Below are 18,979 nucleotides of genomic sequence, written 5' to 3'. Positions count from 1 at the left end.
TCTGTGCGTAACACAGAGTTTTTTCTGCATGCCTCTACGACAGGGAACGTTAAACAGCCAATCACCAGCATTGTTAGATCTTGGTAGAACCATGCTGCATGCTTATTGGCTCACAGACGCTGATGAGATTTACTACTTAGGTATTGAAATTGGGTATTGAATGACGAGGCATTTTTTGATACTCAATACTTTAGAGGCAATTCGGTCAGTGCCTTAAAAGTATTGAATTCGGTACCCAGCCGTAGTCTAGAAGGTATGTACATCAAGACCATTCTCACCTCTCAGCGATACTGCGGTGAGCCCGGGACACTGAGGTTTCAATGTCAATTGGGTGATAGCGCAGCCCTCTTAGCTCTAAGGTCTCATCCAGTGATCCCACCACAAAGAGAGCGTCGTGTCGATCTGTGAACACAAATACAGGCAAAATAAAACACCCAGAAGAGTATGCGGACAAAACAAAAGAAAATATTTAAGCGGCTAGAAGTGTGCTTACTGTTTAAAAGTGTTCAGACTCTATCTCACAATAAACTCATCATTATCATTGACTGAATTGATTGTGAGACTGAGTCCAATCAACTTTGTTTTGCATCTAGACTTTAGCTCTGTCAGGGTATAATTACCTCCATTGGCTTCCAATAGCTCAGTCCTTTTCACAAAACCCAAGTATCCCGTCCTGGCCCATAAGGTCTGTGGGTCTCCAAAGCTGAGCTTGGTGTTGAAGTGGTTGGCCTGAAGACTCTCCTCTCCATAGATGGTGTAGTAGCCACTGGCATTGTGAGGGCTGTTCACCCAGATCTAAGAGAGAGAAGCACACACTGGGTCACAGCTTGGTTTCAGAAGGAAAAAGGCTTTTTAATCCTACTGTCATGTTGTACAGTATATACATCTCACCTCTCCTAGATGAGAATCGCCAAGTGGGCCTCTGGTCTCTGGATTTACGATTATCACCCGAACACCTGGCAGTATCTGTAGATGAAAAAAATGAGTCCTATACACAGTCAACATGCACCACAATCTTTACATCTGTAGCATCTCACCTTGCCAGACTCCATTAGAGGAAGACTCTGAGGGGCCCCTCTCTCCACAAGCCTCACTCTGTAAAATGAATATACATAAGCAGCATATACAATCAATCTGCATTTCACTCCATCTCTAATATTAGCTAACACCTAAACTCCATATACTGTATACAATAGGCCTGCCATAATACTCTTTACATGTAGATGCTCAGCTTGGGACACTAAAAACCTTTCAAATGTTTGTTTCATCCTGGTTACAGTGATCCATGTGTTCTTACCTGTCATGGCGGAGGGACTTCATGTCCACATAAACCGTACAGGGATCAGGACCAGTGGTGCCCTGTAACACACAAGGAGCAGGTACATACAGGTCCCACGGGTTCTAGTGTACTGTATTTTTATGTGAAGCCGGGTTTAGTTGGTTGGTGTACCTGCAGGCAGATGGCCAGGTTAACCCTGGAACCAAAAGCAGTGCTGACAGCTCTGGATGACAGCCCGATGTCCTTAAACAGCTTGGAGAAGGAGTGTGAGAGGGCGAGTCGAGGGCGTTCCTCTGCTATCACCACACAGCTCCGAACACACGACAGGCTCACACCACGGGCCTAAAACACACACACACACACACGCAAACACACAAACACACACTAGGGCTGCTTCATTATGGAAAAAAGTCAGAATCACTCAGACAATACTAAAATCACAATTATTTTAACAAGATCGTTGACTTTTGGAAAGATGTTGCAATTATTGAACTTAAAAGTTAAACAAATCAACAGTAAAAACACCTAGAACTATGAATTTACCTTAATATTGCAAAACGTAATGTGCCAAATAATCTCAATTATTCTGTTTTTTGTGATCATAAGGAGCTGAAATAGTTATTGCGATTAAAATTTCAATTATTTGCACAGCTCTAATATGTGTGTGTGTGTGTGTGTGTGTGTATGTGTAGTCCTCACCTTGAGTAACTCAGTCTGAGTACCCAGTCCTTTAGTGCAAAGCTCCATGACGGAGTAGGAGCAGAAGGTGTCTCTGATTCGGTACTGACTGAGCGTGCTCAGCCACAGAGACAAGCAGCTCTCTAACTCAAAGGGAGGAATCAGGACGGACTGGTGACCTGAGTAAACACTAAAAGACAAGACACGAGGGAGAAAAAGTGAATGAATGGAGGAGGAGGAACAAAACAGAGAAAATCATACTACACAGCATGTATGCATTGCAGGTTTACTGCACCTGGCGAGGCACCATAAGACGAAGCCCAGCCCACAGTAAGGATCCAGGCAGATGGCTATTTGGCGAGAGGAGTACAGTTCACACTGCAGCTTTATAGAGCGACAAAGTGCACTGACTGCTGCATGAGAGACCTGCAACAAACCAGAAGACATTAGACATTAGAAACTCAAAAGGACAATGTTGCACTGACACTGCTGCATATCCAGGACTTATTTTCTAATTTTCTGTCAACCAGTCTGGCCTATTCCTATTTTGTGATGCCTTTTGCATCCTACAGTGGAATACCTTTTAGCAATGCAACATTCATGCGGCTGCAATGTTTTATATTAAATTCAGGTAAATATATAGTATGTAAATTAAGCATTTGTATCTATGATGAATTTCTTTCTGTATGTTTTGAACATCAGTGTGTAGACTGAAAAAACAAACATTTATCACCGCTAATATTTTAGGTTGTTAAACATTTAACACATCCAGCAGTTAGGAGCAACATTCACATTCATTTGTTCTGTTTTCTGGCATCCTGATTTATGTAAGTCTAATATTCCCTCTCTTTTAGTTCTGTTTTTGGTCTCTACCAACTCCTGAGGGAAATATCTGGCTCTGTAGCAGCTAAGCACTCCCCTATGTTCAACAGCTTGTCTCTTAATGTGTCTGTCTGCCGTTTGGTGCTGAGCAGGTAGTGTACGGTGGATTTTTAGAGCTTGTTCCCTGAAGACAGCTACTGCTGCTGCCGAAAACGACACTATGAGTGAAAGTAAACCAAAACAGTAAATTTGAGGGCAGGACGGCTAACAATGAGCTGAAACTCACTATGAAGCTCTGTAAAGCCTAGGGGGATGCAGATTCAGGTGATATATCTCTGTAGGTCATCCCTATGAGCCATGCTTCTCACATTGTCTTCACATTATCACTTAATACATTAATTTACATTGTCATAGTGAGAATATTAATGATAGCCACTTTAAGCGGTGGACACCCAACGAATGAGGGAGAAAGACTTGTTGGAGCTCAGCAGTATATATGTAATAGCATAAAGGTATTGAACTGGGATCAAGAGCAAACACTGCAGTATTTAAAAGTGAAGTTCATCTGACTCACCTTGACCCCAGTGAGCATGCCTGTAGTGGACACACTGAAGTCCAGATAAGCAATCATCTCTGCTGTGGGCGGCTTATAGATCTGTGGAGGCCGGCGGCGAGGAAGGTCATCTGAAAAAACAACAGTGCATGTTTCACAGAGAACAAAGTAAATATTAAATTATATTCAGAAATAATGACACAACAAACATTAACCATAATCAGATGCAACTTATGCTTTCAATTATTGCTCTCAATGTTGTTAGGAAGAGCTTGACAGAACATCACACCCACATACAGTACACACACACAATGCACCAGGCACTTATCTACCCACAAGTTTGTCTACCCTCTGAGCAATTTTTGTAATAACAGGAGAAGGCACTGTAGAGAAATGCCCCACTTCCTGTTTGTCTTAATGCTGCAAACGGTCCACACTAACTGATACGAGCCCTTTTGATAGAATTGTGCACTTTATACACAACTAAATTTAAACTCACTAAGACGACTATTACCCGCAATTGATAAGCCTTTTTTTAATCTCGAATTTAACTCAAAAAATCATCTACTGTAAACATGTGTTCTTAATTTAAGAGTACCGTCATTTCTCGTTAAAAATACTTAGCAAAAATTATTCACAAAACAGCTGTCATCAAACTTTGCACAGCTAATGTGGGTTCTAGGAAAAGCACAGGTATAAATTATAAAAACTAATGATGAGTGAAGTGCATGTAGCCGCTTTAGTCATGGTGCTTCTCACCGTCACTCTCATGAGAACAATTATATAACAGAGCCATTGTTAATGTTATTAGTAACACCTGTGCTTTTTCTGCTATGACAAATCCCAATGTCTGCTGGACAAAAAGCCTATCTTTTGGTATCTTACCTGTGTCAATGATTGTTGGCCACGTTTTAATGTTTACAGAAGCAGCAGCTTCTTTGGAGCGCAGAGTTCTCATGAGGCTTTGAGTGGTAAGGATACATGCAGCTTTACTGACCTGGTAACAAAACACAAGCATGATTCATTTGAATGGCAGCAGCTGCTACAAATAGTCAAAAATAAAATGTGAAATACAAAGTGACAAAAACGGGTATGAGCACAAATAAGCGCGTGCCCAAAACTTTACCTATATTCTTATAGCCCAACTGAAACTTCAGTTTTCAGGCCAACAAGATAGATTTTTAAGAATAAAAACAAAAACAAATCCAATATCAAAGTATCAGCTGTTTTTTATCTTTTACATAAACAAAGAACATGAATAAACATTTTTGATAAGTATCAAATATTTTTACTTTTCTAAAGACTTGTGACCAACATTTTGTGCTCAGCGGGACATTACCCAGTTAGAACACTTACAGTGTATGCAAGATTGCCTTTAGAAATAATGCGATTAAAGATAGAAAACATTTCAGGCAAACTGAATACCCTTATTTTGCAGTTAAGTTATCAGGTCTTTGGTGAACTGCAGTTTCTTTGTTACGTCTAACGTAGTCTAAAAAATATTGCTTAATTACAAAACGAACAGAACAATCAAGTTTTTTTAGGTAGCAGGGTCATCACAGGTTGCTCAATGTCTAATGTCTCTGAGTTATTAAAAATAAATATCTGCACATAGGCCCAAACTAAAAAGACCCGGATTTTAAGATTAAATAAATGAATGCACAAATACATTTGCATACAGTGAGAACACACACTTACATCAATAATCATGCGGACAGTAGGCAGCGTGGCGGCCAGGTTCTGAGGGTGCGGAGGTCTGACGTTTACAGGAACACATCCAGCGTAAAGACAGCCGTAGAAGGCGGCGATCAAATCAATGCCTGAGAGAAAGATGGAGGACAATTTAAAAAAAGACAAGAGAAAACTTACAATAATAAATATCAATGGGAGTAATACATAGACACAGACAGGAAGCCAGTAGCATAACCCACCAGGAGGATAAAGCAGAACTACGTTCTCTCCAGTGTTGATGCTGCCTTTCTCAGTGAGCGCTGCAGCTATCTTCTCTGCTCGCTTGTGAAGCTGGACGCAGGTTGCTGTGCTCACAGGTACACCCTAAAAGACAAGTGCAATGAACACAAAGTGATATAAGGTCACCATGCAAAATCATTAATGGTGTGCATAACAGTAAATGTATAAAGACTGTTTTCATCACCATATGAAAGGATCAGTTTAATACCTTAGCGTTAAGAAGAACAAAGAGGACGTGGTCTGCGTCTGTCTGTGCCCTCCACTGTAGGGCCTCCGTCAAATACTGATGCTGCAATAAAAAATAATTAGATCTATGTACTGTATATCTGTGGGTGTGCTATAATAATCTTTATACAATAATACAAACATGGAAGGTTTATACAGGGAGGAGTTCTGTGCTGATGGCAAAAACTCAATTTAATTCACCTAAATAAAACAAAAAATAGGTGGTGCTCAAAGTCAGCCTACCTCAGTACACAGCTGTTAACATGCAAACCATTTACACCACATACTCTGATCCAATCCAGCTCTTAAAATAATAAACTATAAACATTTGGAAAGGAACATTTGCTCTAAAACAAGGGAAAGCTACGGAAGGATATATATATATATATATTTGGTAACACAGATAAAAAAATGAACATGCAAATTTTTGCTTGTGACACATTTTATCACAAGCACAAAAAAGAAAACCACAATACAATATAGATTAGAGCATAACAAGAATAAACAAATGTGTGGGGAAGATGCCAGAAGAGGGCCAGAATTCTTACCATCACAGTGGGCCACATACAGAGCTACATCCAGAGAGAGAGAGAGAGAAAGAAACGAGAGCAGAAAGAGAGAATAGTCCAGATTTTCTTCTTACATCTATAAATCTGAGCTATGGCTGAGCATGGGCCATTGTTTCACTTGCAGTGGAAAGTCTTCAAACCTAACCATTTACCATTATAACCCAGTGGGTCATTTATACTGATCATGTGTTTCCTAGTGATTTGGAAGGACATGTAGGACATTAACATGTTGGAAAATGGTAATGTGGTTAAAAAGTTACCAGATACAGAGTTAGTGGCTGGTTGAAAGTAAGAGCTACAGTGTTTATGGTCATGTTACCTTCCGGACAAGATCCTGGTCTTCAATCATGCCGAGGTCCCTGCCTGCAGCCTGGGCAATCCTCTTCCCCGCCACCAGGTTGCCCACCATCACGGACGCAGGACCTACTCCAACTACAAAAGAAAGGGAAAGTGTGAGCAAAGGGAAGGGCAGTGAGAGACAAATGGAAAAAAATAGGAGGAAAGCAGCAACAGATTAAGTGATAGAGAGAGAGAAACAGAGAGCGAGAGAGAGACAGAGAGAGAGAGAGAGAGAGAGAGAGAGAGAGAGACCAGGAGGGAGAGAAATATAAAGAGTAATGTGCAGTGTAATACAGCACGTTTTAGCAATGAAGCACCTAAGGATATCTTAATACCTGTAATTGTAGTAGCTTTCATTTATACTTGACTGGAAGGTCAACATTTTAAATTGCATTACTATTTTATTTTGGGAAACGATGTTAGATGATGGCTGTGTGTGAGTATGCCGATTGCGTGACATTTGCCACAGCCAGGGGCCAACGTGGCAGAACTTTGCCTTCCTAAATTCAGAAACTGTTATGTGTGCATTATGTAACACTGCCGACTACTGCTCCTATTTTACAAAACACTTTATAACCCTGACTGACGCTCACACGCAGGACAAACACAAATTTCTCTCATCTTTGGGGATACTTTTGGGGGATAAGTGTTGCTTACCAGGCTGCTTCTGGCGGGGCTTGGGCAGGTTGGTGACACACGTGTGTGGACACATTAGGATGTTGCAGGGGTGCAGGTTGCCATCTAAGAAGAACTGCTTGGTGTCAGAGATGTGGATGCCACCCAGGGGTGTTTTAGGTAAGGTGTTGGCCGGGACCAGAGCCAGACAGTAGAGGCCCACCTGGTGAATGCTGTCAATAGCCTGCGGAAGAAACAACAGCACCAGGGAAGTAGCTTACAAAATTACTAATTACAAGAAATTAGTATCTGTATAAATATATCTGTATGTTATTTCCTGTTACTTGTATAAAAATGTGCTTCACAATACATATCATAATACAAATAGTAGATAGAAGATGATGAGGTGATTTACCTGAAGCACTCGGCTCATCCACTGGAAGCTGTCCTCTTCGGTGGCGTCTGGCCTCTGCTCTGCCACAATCACTACCCTCTCATCATAAAACACCGTGATTGAAAACACAGCGATCCTGAGACACACACACACACACACACACACACACACACACACACACACACATACATTAAAGATTATCTTTCAGAGGGTATGGAAGTCCTGTTTTGGGCCTGCTGTGTTTCTTTTGTACCACCAGATGTCAGTAGTGATAAATTAGGATTCACACTTTACAAACTCAGCATCTTTCCACACACTTTGTTATGACGAAGAATTTAGTGGTCTCCTCACCTCCCACGGTACACAGTCTTGACTGGCTCCACAGCAAGAGCGGTTGCCACCAGGTCGTCAGCGTTGTGTCTCCGCCCGCTCACCATCAGCAGACCTTCAATCTTCCCCACCACAAAGATCAGACTGCCCTGCACGGAGCGCAAGGATACACAGCAGAGTCATTCTACTATACAGACCCATTGGAAGACAGAGAAATGAGGATGGTTACCAGGATGGCTCAAGTTACCACAGATGTTGTACAGTAATGAAAGGGTCCCACTTACTGGGCCAACAAACCCCAGGAGTCCTGACCGCACAAATGGAATCTCTCCAATGGGAACTCCATTAGCGTTAACTGGTATTACCTAAACACAACAACACAGAACAAGCAAAAATATAAAATGTAACTAATTTATTTTCTGACTATATCAGCACAGGTGGGTTGTGGTGTAATTCTACTTTCATACCTCAAAGGTGTTTTTGGTGACTCCAGGCAGGCCGTAGTACATGTTACCTCCAGCACGAGAGTTGATTATTATCTCACCTATCTCATCTGTTTTACACAACTGAGGAGGCCCGTCTGGCTTAACAATGCACATCAGAGCTGGACACACAAAGGCAACATTCAGACAACTCAAAGGACAATCCACATTTCACCCCAATTTTTCTTTTGACCAAATAAGTTTTCCTTCTGGATGATAAAGTTTACATTAACTTCTTGCTTTTCATAGAAGCCGAAGATCTTTTGTTGCACATGTAAAAAGTATTCAAGAGGAGCATATGTTGTCTGAGCTGTGTAACTTTAAAGAGGTAGATAGAGAGGCCCATTTTCTTTTTAGTTTTGTAAATTTCATGAAATGACTTAGCTCCCTTAGGGTCAGCTGAGAAAAAAAAACTATACCTTGCTCACAGAATACAAATCTGATCCCTCAGGTTTATTAAACTGTACGCACGGATTTATTATCTGCGCTCTCGGTTTTATCACTGTGAACAAAGTAAGAAAGATAAACAGATTCAAAGTTCTGGGATAAATTACTCTAAAGCGAAATTATATGTAATCATAATTGACGCATCTTTCCTAACGTAGTACGGTTAACAATGAGCTACAAACAAATTTTTATCAAAACAAGCCGTCATCCAACCTGGATACATAACATTGGTCTCTATTAGCAGCCGGCGATGCTTAGGCACTGTCCATATACTAAAACACCGACACAAAAATATCTATTAATTTAATGATTAAATAAGGTAGTGTCTCCAAACTTACATCAATTATAACTTGTCTCCTCCTAGTTGTACTATAGCACTTACTGTTAAAAAAATAAGTTTGGAGACAAGCACCATCATGTAAATCTAATTTACAAAGCATACCATAATAATTCCTGTCATGTAGCACATGGTTACGGCCATGCCAGTATAAAAAAAAATCTAACTCAAAAGATCTGATGTTCGCTTGAGATACTGTAAGTAATCCAACCCAGGGAACATTTTATGATTTTTTTTTGGAAATAATTTTCTTGTTGGTGTGTTCAAGTTTTGAGCGTTGGCTGCAACACAAAACTCTTTCCCATGTAAGAACCAGCACATTTCAAACACAATAACATTTTCCATAACATTCATATTTGCTTATTAGGCTTACGTACTATTGCTCTTCCACAAGCACCTATCTATCATTTGGGTTTCATGCTTTCCTTTTGACTAAATAATCTTTCCTTCTGTTCTCACCTCCGGGCATGACATGCCCCACATCTTGCACAGTCAGGGCGGAGTTCTTGTCCTCTGTGTTGACCCGGATGACACCATGACTCAGGCCGCCCATGGAAAGAATGGCGCGGGCAGGGAGGGGTGTGCCTGGTACTCCCGGTCTACACAGGGGAGAGTTTGATCAAACATGAGCATCTCCATCCATCCCATCTGTTCTTACAGTTAGCCATCTGCCCACCCACCCATGTTTGCCACCACACACAACTGACTATGTCTTCATTCACCCTGTTAGGCCAGCAAAAATAAAAATCAATCTTGAGTAAAAAAGGGTGTCATGTTTTATTTTTTTTTGTGTTGACTTTTTCCTATATTATAATGCTAAATCTATCCAACACAAAAAGGAAAAAAGGATAAGTGACATACCTGCGTATAGCTACTGTCATAGCCTCAGGGGAGGTGGCACATGGACAGATGACCTCAGGTTTCAGCCCATGGGCCTGAAACACGTTCAGGAAGGCATCGCAGGAAGACACCGACCCTTGACCAAGAGATAGGGGATTTAACATTTTACATCTAAATTGTGTCATTTGAAAGTACCTAGTTTTACAAGGCTGGGGGCACAAAGTACTTACAGGGGTTAGCACCATCAGCAACAATCAGCATACGTAATGAAGCCAAACTGGTGTCTCTCTGGTCCCGATGAGCCATCATGGCCCAGTGTAAATCACGGCACTTCACCAAAGCTATACGAGCTACACAAGAAAAAGAGTGACATGTTACAAATTTCTTATTAAAACTTTTATTTGGCATTACTCAAGCTGAGAAACAAGTGTTACCTTTGTGGTTGTGGACCCTCTGTACCCAGGAGAGAGGACACGCCTTCATAACTGCGTAGGGGACACTGATAGTGTGTATCCTGTTCATCACAGCCTGGAAAAAAACAAAACCTGGTTAAGCAGTTAATTCAGTATAATACCTGATTTTTCCCATTGTGACAAAACCCCCACATTGGTACATTCTACAAAATGTTGTTCTTGAATTACAGAAAACGTAAAAAAATATGATAAAAGGTCCACACACACTTACCGTGAGAACTCCATGCCACAGGCCTATATCCTTTTTAAAGTCCAAGACATTCACTAAAGTTTCCCCTTAAAATGAAGAGATAAACAAGAGGCTTCAGACTCTTAACAACTGTGTGGATGAAGAAACCTTCAGATGATGGATGCTGACGACACGCCCTGGCTTCACTCACCTTCACAGTAGTTGCAGGCCTGGGTCAACGCTTGGCAGTGGGTCAACATGGCTACTTTAGAAACAGCCACACCCACCACTGTGCCATCTTTACTCGCCTTGTACTACATAGTAAACACAAGAGGAACATGTGAATACTTGGCCAACCGCTCCACGCTTTTTCTTTTTATAATACCTTTTTGTCAGTATTATAAGCCTGCGGGTCAGGTGTGTATTAGTTTATATTTACGATGTTCCACTTCCGTGATTGCTCTGTTGCTGTTGTAAATTCTGCAGGATTTCCCTCTTTTCTGATGTCTGTTACCTTGTGATTAGTTTGCGTTGGAGATCTCTGAAGTGAAAATCTCAACAGCTAGCTAGAATCTGTACAATCTGAGTTCTCTGTTTCATGACTGAAAACAATTTTGATTTGTTATTGAGATTATTTTTTAGGCATTTAAGGCTTTTATCTGACAAGACAGGATAGATTTGAAATGGGAGAAAGAGGGGGAAGACATGCAGCAAAGGGCTGCAGGTTGAAGTTGAACCGTTGGCCACTGTGTCACGGACTAAGCCTCTTTACATGGGCGCACGCTCTACCAAGTGAGCTACCCAGGCACCCCTAAAACAACTTGAACGTACACGTTCCACCAAAACAGGTTCCTTCTCGAGGCTATTTTGAAAATGAAACTCTGACTGTTTTATTGCATGTTACGCAAAAAACACACCTATAAATTAATGAAGACAATAAGTACAACCCTTTTGAACCATGCACACTGAGCCTTTTTCCACCGTCAAACTAGCAAAAGTGGATTTGGATACGCCCTAAATGCACCTGCACCATGCTCTTCAGGCTGTACGCTTAGATCATTAAAATAGGGGCCCAGGTGTTAACGTTCCAAAAAAATTACATTTTCTTTTAATTGTGATGCAGAAGACAGACAGTTATTCACTAAAGTATAAACACTGGTTAATGCAATCAGCTGAAACACCAGTAAGCAGCTCTGTTACCTCTATATATGCAGGGTCAGTGTTGGCAGTGGGGATGTGTGGCTGCCAGTCTTTGGAAGGCTTGGTCAGGTATTTTGAATCTGTCACAACCCACTTTAGTCGAGGCCAGCCTATCAGAGAAAGACATCGGATCGGTAAAGTGATGTAAAGTCAAGAGGGCTTACATTATACTTCAGAATATAAAGAAGGCATTCTTTTCCCAACGTTATACAAGAATTTTAAGGACATCGATGCGTGAAATTGTTATTGTGACTTCTTCATTAATCAAACACAAGGTACATTGTATCCCAAAAACTCTGAAGGTGACCTGAGATAATGTTTAAATATTTAACAAACTTCACTAATCGTAGAAAGAGTGTAAAAGTGTATTGACCTTTAAACTGCAGTATTTCCCCAGTGGGTGTTTTGGGTAAACCCTTCAGGCAGATCTCACTTGTCAGAGCCAGGCCAACACCACAGCTACCGAGCAGAAACCCCACCTGGCTGATACCTACATCCTAAAATCACACACACACACACAGACACACAGACACACACACACACACACACACACACACACACAAAACATTCATAGTTGAACAGAAAGAAAATGTATTCTGTACTCACAAACTGGACATGTTTGATGGTTTTCTTACTTTGCGAGACAGTGGTACTTCAATAGGTACAGGTATAACTTCAGCTAGGAGGCAGCCATAGAAGGCCACCCAGAACATGCCAGGGTCACTGTTGGGGTACACCAGCGCCACCTAACAAGACATTAAACTTTTCATTCAGCACCTTTTTTTAATACTTCATAACATTGTGTTCTTTGTGCTAAATAAGTCTGTAAGTATGACACTTCCTCCGTTATATGTCTGTTGTGTGTAATGGTTGTCTGCTCTGTCACCTTGTCGCCAGGTTTGAGGATTTGCTCATTCTTAGTGCCCAGCTTGTTCAGGAGGGTGTATGCCAGCTTTACACTGCGACTCCACAGCTTCCCTAACAGACAGAAGGTGGGGCGGAGGGGAAGTTAGTAAGGGGGGGTAGGGGTCTGCCAAAATTATGTATGTCTCTGTTATCAAAAATGAACCTTTGAACTCTTAACAGGAACTCATTCGAAGTAGCTCTCAATATTACATAGCACATTAGTATATTAACAGTGTTGTGTCTCACCATAAGTCAGTGTACAGAGCGGTTTGCCTGTGATGTCAAGAGCAGTGAGAGCGGGGCTCTTTCCCTGTGTGGCCCCCCAACGGGCCAACGCTGCTTGCAGGGCTGGCGGCCAGTTACTGACCACTCCCAAAGGCTCCCCTTTCACCGGGATGACCTGTCGGCCCTCCGGCTTGGGTATGTTGGGGTCTGGCTGGGGCACTGTGAGAGAGACAATACAACACTTTTGGGTGTGTAACAGATGAATGAGATTGATTATGGGGGGCACCTGGATAAAATGCAGTCCACAAATCAGTGGGTGGCCTATACTGTAAATCAGTTTCACTGATTAAGCCTTTCAATTGACTTCCTCTTTAACCACTAAGGAAGCCGTTAGTTACAATTTAAAAACACTTAGCAAATGGTGGCTTATCAGTGTTACCCAATATGTTCTTGTTTAATATAGATAAATGTGTAAAGTCTGCACAAGTCAATCAAACTGAGGTTGTAATACTGTATAAGATGAAGCACAATGGAAAAAAGAAACCTTCAAAGCCACTTAATTAAAAAATGTAAAGAGCCAATAGGGAACACCATGGTGGTCGAAGTGTTTCAAGAAGCTGCGTACCTTCTACAATCTCCTCTGCGTCATCTGTGAAGAACTCGCTGAGTGGGGGCCTTTTGGGCCTCTTCAAGGTGTTGAGCAGCTGCTGGATCTTAGTGGACACTCTGCTGTTCACAGGAACTCCTATAAGGTCGATGAAGGTGGAGAAGGTGGAGAGGGGCAGCAGCAGTTCAAACACACAGTCACACACACAGTGGCTTTAACATCTAGTGACAAAACACTACATGTCTAAACTTGTTACCATCTCATAGTCTGCTGCTCTTTATCCCACAACACAATAGACTGTATTCTTTAGGTAATATTAAATTGATAATAACATCTTTTCATATTTCTTGGAAATGAAAAGCAGCATACGTACGTAGGTGGCAACACAAGGAAAAAAGAAAGTGAGAAAGGGGATAAAGGTTGTTTTTCTTGGTTTGGGATCACACGTGAGGATTCAGTCTGTGCGTGGGTGTTTTTTGTGGCTTTTATATAATCTTTAAGCTTTAAGCTTAAATAAGCTTTTTATAATCATTATAAAAATATCATCTAAGCTTTTTATAATCATTCATTAAAAAAAGGAGGGAGAGTAAGGGTACGACAGCAAACACAGAAGGCTACAAACATTATACATTGAGGGATTTCCTTACTCTGGATATTACCTCTTCCTATCAGCCAGTCAAATAAACATGTGACAGGGTAAAGAAAGATCAAGAAGAAAAGAAAGCAGTAAAGTCTGATTAATGATACATTGTGGTTGGAAGTCAAAACTTATTTTGAAGAAAGAAGAGATCTGTTAATGGAGTCAGACACGAGCCACCGCAAATACACACAGCAAATACAATTGTTATGTGGTGTAGTCGTTACCGTCCGCAGTCTCCATCATGCTCGAGCGGCTCTGCCCGCGGCTCATTCCTCGGACCACAGGATTGGAGGTTAGGTCAACCCGTGGACCTCTGGATGGAGGGGCCACAGCTGTCACATCTGGAGGGGGGGTGCTGTTCTCTGAGGGGGCTGCAGGTAACGTGGGAAGGACAGTCTGAACGAAGCCATCCTAATGTTTCCGCTTGCTTTCTAAGTATTGTTTGAGCGTACTAGAAAACAGTATCTATCATACACTAGGGCACATCCAAAAGTTTAAGATAATGTTCTTTTTGATCTAAATCCTTTCAGTGGAACAGCAGCTCCCTCAACTTCTACTAATAACAGTTGTAGTGTCCATGAATATATTTAAGTTATAAAATTAGCTGGGTGTCTCACCAATGCGACTCTGAGCCAGCATGTCCGTCACAGCTGCAGTGTGGGCTGAGGACTGAGGCTGGTGCTGTGGTTGGAAGGGAGGCTGATGCAGAGGTTGGTACTGCGGCTTGTACTGGGGCTGAGGCTGGGGCTTAGGCTGGCTCTGAGGCTGCGGCCTCGCCTCTCCATGGGACAAGGTGGAGGAAGCAGAGGAGGAGGTGGAGGAGCCCTGAACAGTGCGGTTGATCCAGGAGTCTGGGCTCTGCAGGTTGGGATTGACCATAGGTGGAGGAGGGACCACTGATGACTGCCTGCGCACAGATGTCTCATCTTCAGATCCTGATGAGGAGTCTGAGTGAAAGAGAGAGCACAACTTATAAATATCTAGCATTTCTTGGCTAAAGGTCAACTTTTTCTGAAATACAAGGAGTCCTGTCTTTCTTCCTGTCCTACCTGGTGGTGTGCGGGTTACCACAGGAGACTGGACATAAGTGGAGCGTCGTTTGGTAGGCATGGGCAGTGCCATCTTCTCCTCCTTATGTTTAGCCAGGGCAGCTTGTACTGCCTCACTATGGATATCTGCATACACAGAAAACAATACACATGTTGAGTTAGGAATGGCAAAATTGGATTGGATTCAAAGCAAAGAAAAAATGAAGGAAACAACAAAAAACGCTTTTAAAACTAACTCATCAACAGTTTGTCCACAACGTTTAGTCCCACTCTGTTTTCCTTACAAAACTTCTTTCTTTGTTTACTGGTTTAAAAGACTTTTAAACGTGAATAATATTCCTAATTGCAGCTTGAATGGTGTTATTATTTATATTCATATTTTATTTGTGCTGTGAGTCCTCAGGGGGGACAGAAACTACGGTTCAGACCCTAGTTCCTCAAGTCTAAAGGCAGCTAAATAATCCTGCATTCCTGGTGCCAACAATAACAGGAATAATAGTTAATGCAGTCATTTGTACTATTTGAATTCTGATCTGATTTATCTTTCCATAAAACCGGTGGGAAGATAAATTTGAACGGTTGTGAGAGAAGGAAAAATTATTGTTAACTCTGCTTTCAGCTCATAGACACATCCAACCTGCAACGACTTGAAGGCAAACCTCACTTTGTTGTAAAGGATGGTGAAGGTAAAAGGTATTGTAACCACTGCATCTTGTTTTGCCAGCAACATGTCTGGTTTGTTTCAGTGAGGCTTTGCTGACGAAGAAACAGCTAATTAAAATATCAGGAGAGAATCTTAGGAGGGTGATTGTGTTCTCCCACTGAAACAAGAAACCACGGTGGGAAGAGAGAGCAATGCTGTTTATGAGCCCACACACTTGCCTACACACAGTAATAAATGCAGAGATACTTTCACTTGATGACACCCACAGGCACATTAAAAACCTGAGCACGTGAACAGCCACACATTCAGACTGTGTAACAAAACATGTGCAACAAAAGCCCACTCACTGACAAATCACGTCTGTTAACTCAGGGACACAATTTCCATTCAACGCATTCAAACAAATCATCAAGCACAGCTCATCACACAGCAGCGGGGGGGAAGGGGAGGGGCACACAATTACATAACTGGCATTCTGCTAAACATCTCATCTGATCTGATTGCTTGGGACTAATTCATCTTCATAATGTGCCATCGTCCACCCTCACACAGGGGCGTCAGGAGAGCCTGACTCCTTACACATGTCTGAGAGGATGAGTGCTGTCTCTGTGATGATAAGCACGGTGGGGTATGTCTTACACAAGCGCCAACACTGAGATTTATAGGCAGCTGAAGGCTGTAAGGCTTAATCTGGTATTATCTTTTATACGTAACTCTTTGGTCTACTATTACACATTTGAATTAGTGAAATCATTCAAACATGTGTAACTATAGAGGCAGCAGCCTCAAACCAGTCGATATTGTATTTTGGTGAACGCACTACTGACAGTTTCTTTAAGAAATGGAGGAATCCCGTTGATGTGAGAAGTAATTATAATAAAGGTTCTCTGCAGCCCAGAGAATAGCTCCACGCCTTCATTTCTTTAGTTTCTCTTTATTGCAGTGATTTGCCAATTCTTCCTATTATGTGTTTATGCTGGGTCTTAGGACTGCACAATTAATCAAATTGTAATCACAATTTTGGCTTCCCACGATCAAATTGGCGGGATGGAGCGATTTTTTTAATGCATCATTCAGTTCATAGAACGCTCCATTTCCCACAACTCCGCTATAAGACTTTGAGCCATGAAATGTTAGGTGTCAGTTCAGGAACGTTTTAGCATTGTTAATCCAGTTACTAGTGTGACATGCAGCGATGTTTCTGTTGCCTCAAACGTCTGTTTTGAAACATCTGAGAGCAGCGCAGACATTTAAGTGGCACTGTAATGAGGTACCGAAATCCGCGTAGATATTTCGTCCGGTAGTTAACTGGCATATAAGTTCAACTTGAGAGGAATGTAGCACAAAACGGATGCACAATGTGGATGTATTAGCCGGAATGTAGCACAATATGAATGTAAAAAGCAGTTATGAATAGCCTATGTGACAATAAAATTAGTTTTGGTTCAAATCAACAAATAGTTGTGATAATTAATTGTAATCTCAATATTGATCAAAATAATCGTGATTATCATTTTGGCCATAATTGTGCAGCCCTAATGGGTCTCTTTTGAAACGTTCAATTTTTCAGCCATGGATTCACCGTGACGTCACAAGTTTTTAAATCGTATTTATCAGCTCGAGGGAAGGTGTTAAACTTCATGATAATGTTGGAGAATGTAGCTTGTGGTGCTGCTGAACTGTATTGCTGTTACACTGATAGGTCCATCCATCCACTTCATCCGCTTATCTGGTGTCGGGTAGCGGGGGTAGCATCTCCAGCAGGGGACCCTAAACTTCCCTTTCCCGAGCCGCATTAAATTTACTACACCTGTAAGTGATGTAGCAAAAGGTTTTTTATATATTATAGCCTAATTGAAATGGTTCTGTACCAGAGAACATTTAACATGGATGGCTCATTATATGGCAAAAGGCTCATCATCCATCTCATCATTGGTCTATGATCTTCTCCTCTAGGCCTTCTGTTTCAACTCTACATCAACGCCACACTTTTAAAGGGGAAGACAATACTATACTACTTTCCCACAGTCCAGACTTGTTAAATTGCACTCTTTCAATTTTCTCTTTATTTCTATTCATTTTTCAGCACTATCTGCATCCACCAAACTCCAACCAACCAGACCTTAAGATTTGTCAACCTTGTATGTAGCATGCTGGAGTGTGAGTTGTTTTACATGAGAGACAAGATTTTTTTCTTACAGGCAAGCAGGAAGAGAGAGTTTAGGGAGTTTAGGTTTTCCTTGCCTTTAGGGAGGATGCTTTCACAGTCTGAACCTCAGATAACCAACACTCTAACATCCTCCTTACTTGCCAAGTGTTCTTTCACCTTTACTCTACTACTCCATTTTCCTTTATACTCGTCGGTGTCAGGTTCCCCGTCAAGATCTGTGTCCCCCCCTGTTCTTCTCACAGCCTCCTCACACATAGCCAGGCAGTGACATCACTCTGACATCACAGACTGGGGGACCTTACTGGGGGGCTTCCCAGCTGCCACTGTACTGCCATCTGTCTCTCTCTCTCTCTCTCTCTCTCTCTCTCACTCACTCTCACACACACACACACACACACACACACACACACACACACACACACACACACACACACACACACACACACACACACACCATACACCACACGCACACACAAGCACACACACACACACACACCACCGCACACATTCTTTAATTGGTCTCTTTGAAACAGCCCAGTGTCTGAACCAAAAACCAGGTTGGCTCAACAAGTGATGCTTGTTATAGGTTACCAGAGGAAACCATACGTAATCGGTTCATCAGAGGGTTATTTGGGGGAAAAGTGAAGCTGGATGCAGTTTTTTGATGTTGGGAGTTCAAACCTGATCTGTAGCGGTCATCTCTGGTTCCTCCACTGCGATGTGTTCTGCGGGAGCGACGTTCTCGATAACGGGACGAGCTGGAGGGGGGAGGGGCGTGGCTAGAGGAGGAACTGGGAGCAGGAGGCTGAACGTCATTCTGACGGGGCGGCTCCACTGTCAAATACACACAACAAACATGTGTTAATTAATATTTTTATTAACATATGAGAATCTTGCTTCTCAGAGTAATTTCTCACGCTGCCCTAACATAATCTATGATTTATGTCAGTTGATACAGCAAAATATAGAAGAAGGCTGTGGAATTCCCCAGTTGC

The 18,979-nt window shown here is 41.9% G+C and overlaps 1 protein-coding gene across 5 annotated transcripts in view; it reads right to left on the bottom strand.

Annotated features, from left to right (window-relative positions):
• Positions 1 to 18,979, bottom strand: part of dip2bb (disco-interacting protein 2 homolog Bb) — a 46,438-nt gene that overhangs the window by 3,456 nt on the left and 24,003 nt on the right. Inside the window, exons 3-39 of one of the 5 annotated variants that reach the window (XM_034870580.1) lie at positions 18,666 to 18,818; positions 15,151 to 15,276; positions 14,719 to 15,048; positions 14,326 to 14,472; positions 14,121 to 14,126; positions 13,480 to 13,599; positions 12,876 to 13,073; positions 12,610 to 12,701; positions 12,359 to 12,469; positions 12,097 to 12,220; positions 11,724 to 11,833; positions 10,735 to 10,837; positions 10,566 to 10,630; positions 10,316 to 10,409; positions 10,112 to 10,231; positions 9,903 to 10,017; positions 9,501 to 9,640; positions 8,243 to 8,379; positions 8,060 to 8,140; positions 7,797 to 7,924; positions 7,467 to 7,581; positions 7,094 to 7,295; positions 6,417 to 6,529; positions 6,077 to 6,100; positions 5,512 to 5,592; positions 5,264 to 5,387; positions 5,031 to 5,152; positions 4,218 to 4,329; positions 3,354 to 3,463; positions 2,253 to 2,383; positions 1,979 to 2,147; positions 1,451 to 1,621; positions 1,298 to 1,359; positions 1,038 to 1,095; positions 892 to 966; positions 621 to 795; positions 279 to 402 (exon numbers count right to left, since the gene is read on the bottom strand). In XM_034870580.1, the coding sequence (XP_034726471.1) occupies positions 279 to 402; positions 621 to 795; positions 892 to 966; positions 1,038 to 1,095; positions 1,298 to 1,359; positions 1,451 to 1,621; positions 1,979 to 2,147; positions 2,253 to 2,383; positions 3,354 to 3,463; positions 4,218 to 4,329; positions 5,031 to 5,152; positions 5,264 to 5,387; positions 5,512 to 5,592; positions 6,077 to 6,100; positions 6,417 to 6,529; positions 7,094 to 7,295; positions 7,467 to 7,581; positions 7,797 to 7,924; positions 8,060 to 8,140; positions 8,243 to 8,379; positions 9,501 to 9,640; positions 9,903 to 10,017; positions 10,112 to 10,231; positions 10,316 to 10,409; positions 10,566 to 10,630; positions 10,735 to 10,837; positions 11,724 to 11,833; positions 12,097 to 12,220; positions 12,359 to 12,469; positions 12,610 to 12,701; positions 12,876 to 13,073; positions 13,480 to 13,599; positions 14,121 to 14,126; positions 14,326 to 14,472; positions 14,719 to 15,048; positions 15,151 to 15,276; positions 18,666 to 18,818 (4,468 nt within the window). Of the gene's footprint in view, positions 1 to 278; positions 403 to 620; positions 796 to 891; positions 967 to 1,037; positions 1,096 to 1,297; positions 1,360 to 1,450; positions 1,622 to 1,978; positions 2,148 to 2,252; positions 2,384 to 3,353; positions 3,464 to 4,217; positions 4,330 to 5,030; positions 5,153 to 5,263; positions 5,388 to 5,511; positions 5,593 to 6,076; positions 6,101 to 6,416; positions 6,530 to 7,093; positions 7,296 to 7,466; positions 7,582 to 7,796; positions 7,925 to 8,059; positions 8,141 to 8,242; positions 8,380 to 9,500; positions 9,641 to 9,902; positions 10,018 to 10,111; positions 10,232 to 10,315; positions 10,410 to 10,565; positions 10,631 to 10,734; positions 10,838 to 11,723; positions 11,834 to 12,096; positions 12,221 to 12,358; positions 12,470 to 12,609; positions 12,702 to 12,875; positions 13,074 to 13,479; positions 13,600 to 14,108; positions 14,127 to 14,325; positions 14,473 to 14,718; positions 15,049 to 15,150; positions 15,277 to 18,665; positions 18,819 to 18,979 lie in introns of all 5 variants that reach the window. The other 4 variants (XM_034870579.1, XM_034870582.1, XM_034870581.1 and 1 more) reach the window with 4 other exon arrangements.

The sequence above is a fragment of the Etheostoma cragini genome, chromosome 4 (assembly GCF_013103735.1).
Source record: "Etheostoma cragini isolate CJK2018 chromosome 4, CSU_Ecrag_1.0, whole genome shotgun sequence".
In the NCBI taxonomy this organism is placed as follows: Eukaryota; Metazoa; Chordata; class Actinopteri; order Perciformes; family Percidae; genus Etheostoma; species Etheostoma cragini.
The sequence above is the reverse complement of the archived record's forward strand: the minus strand, read 5'-3'. Positions and strand labels throughout refer to the sequence as shown.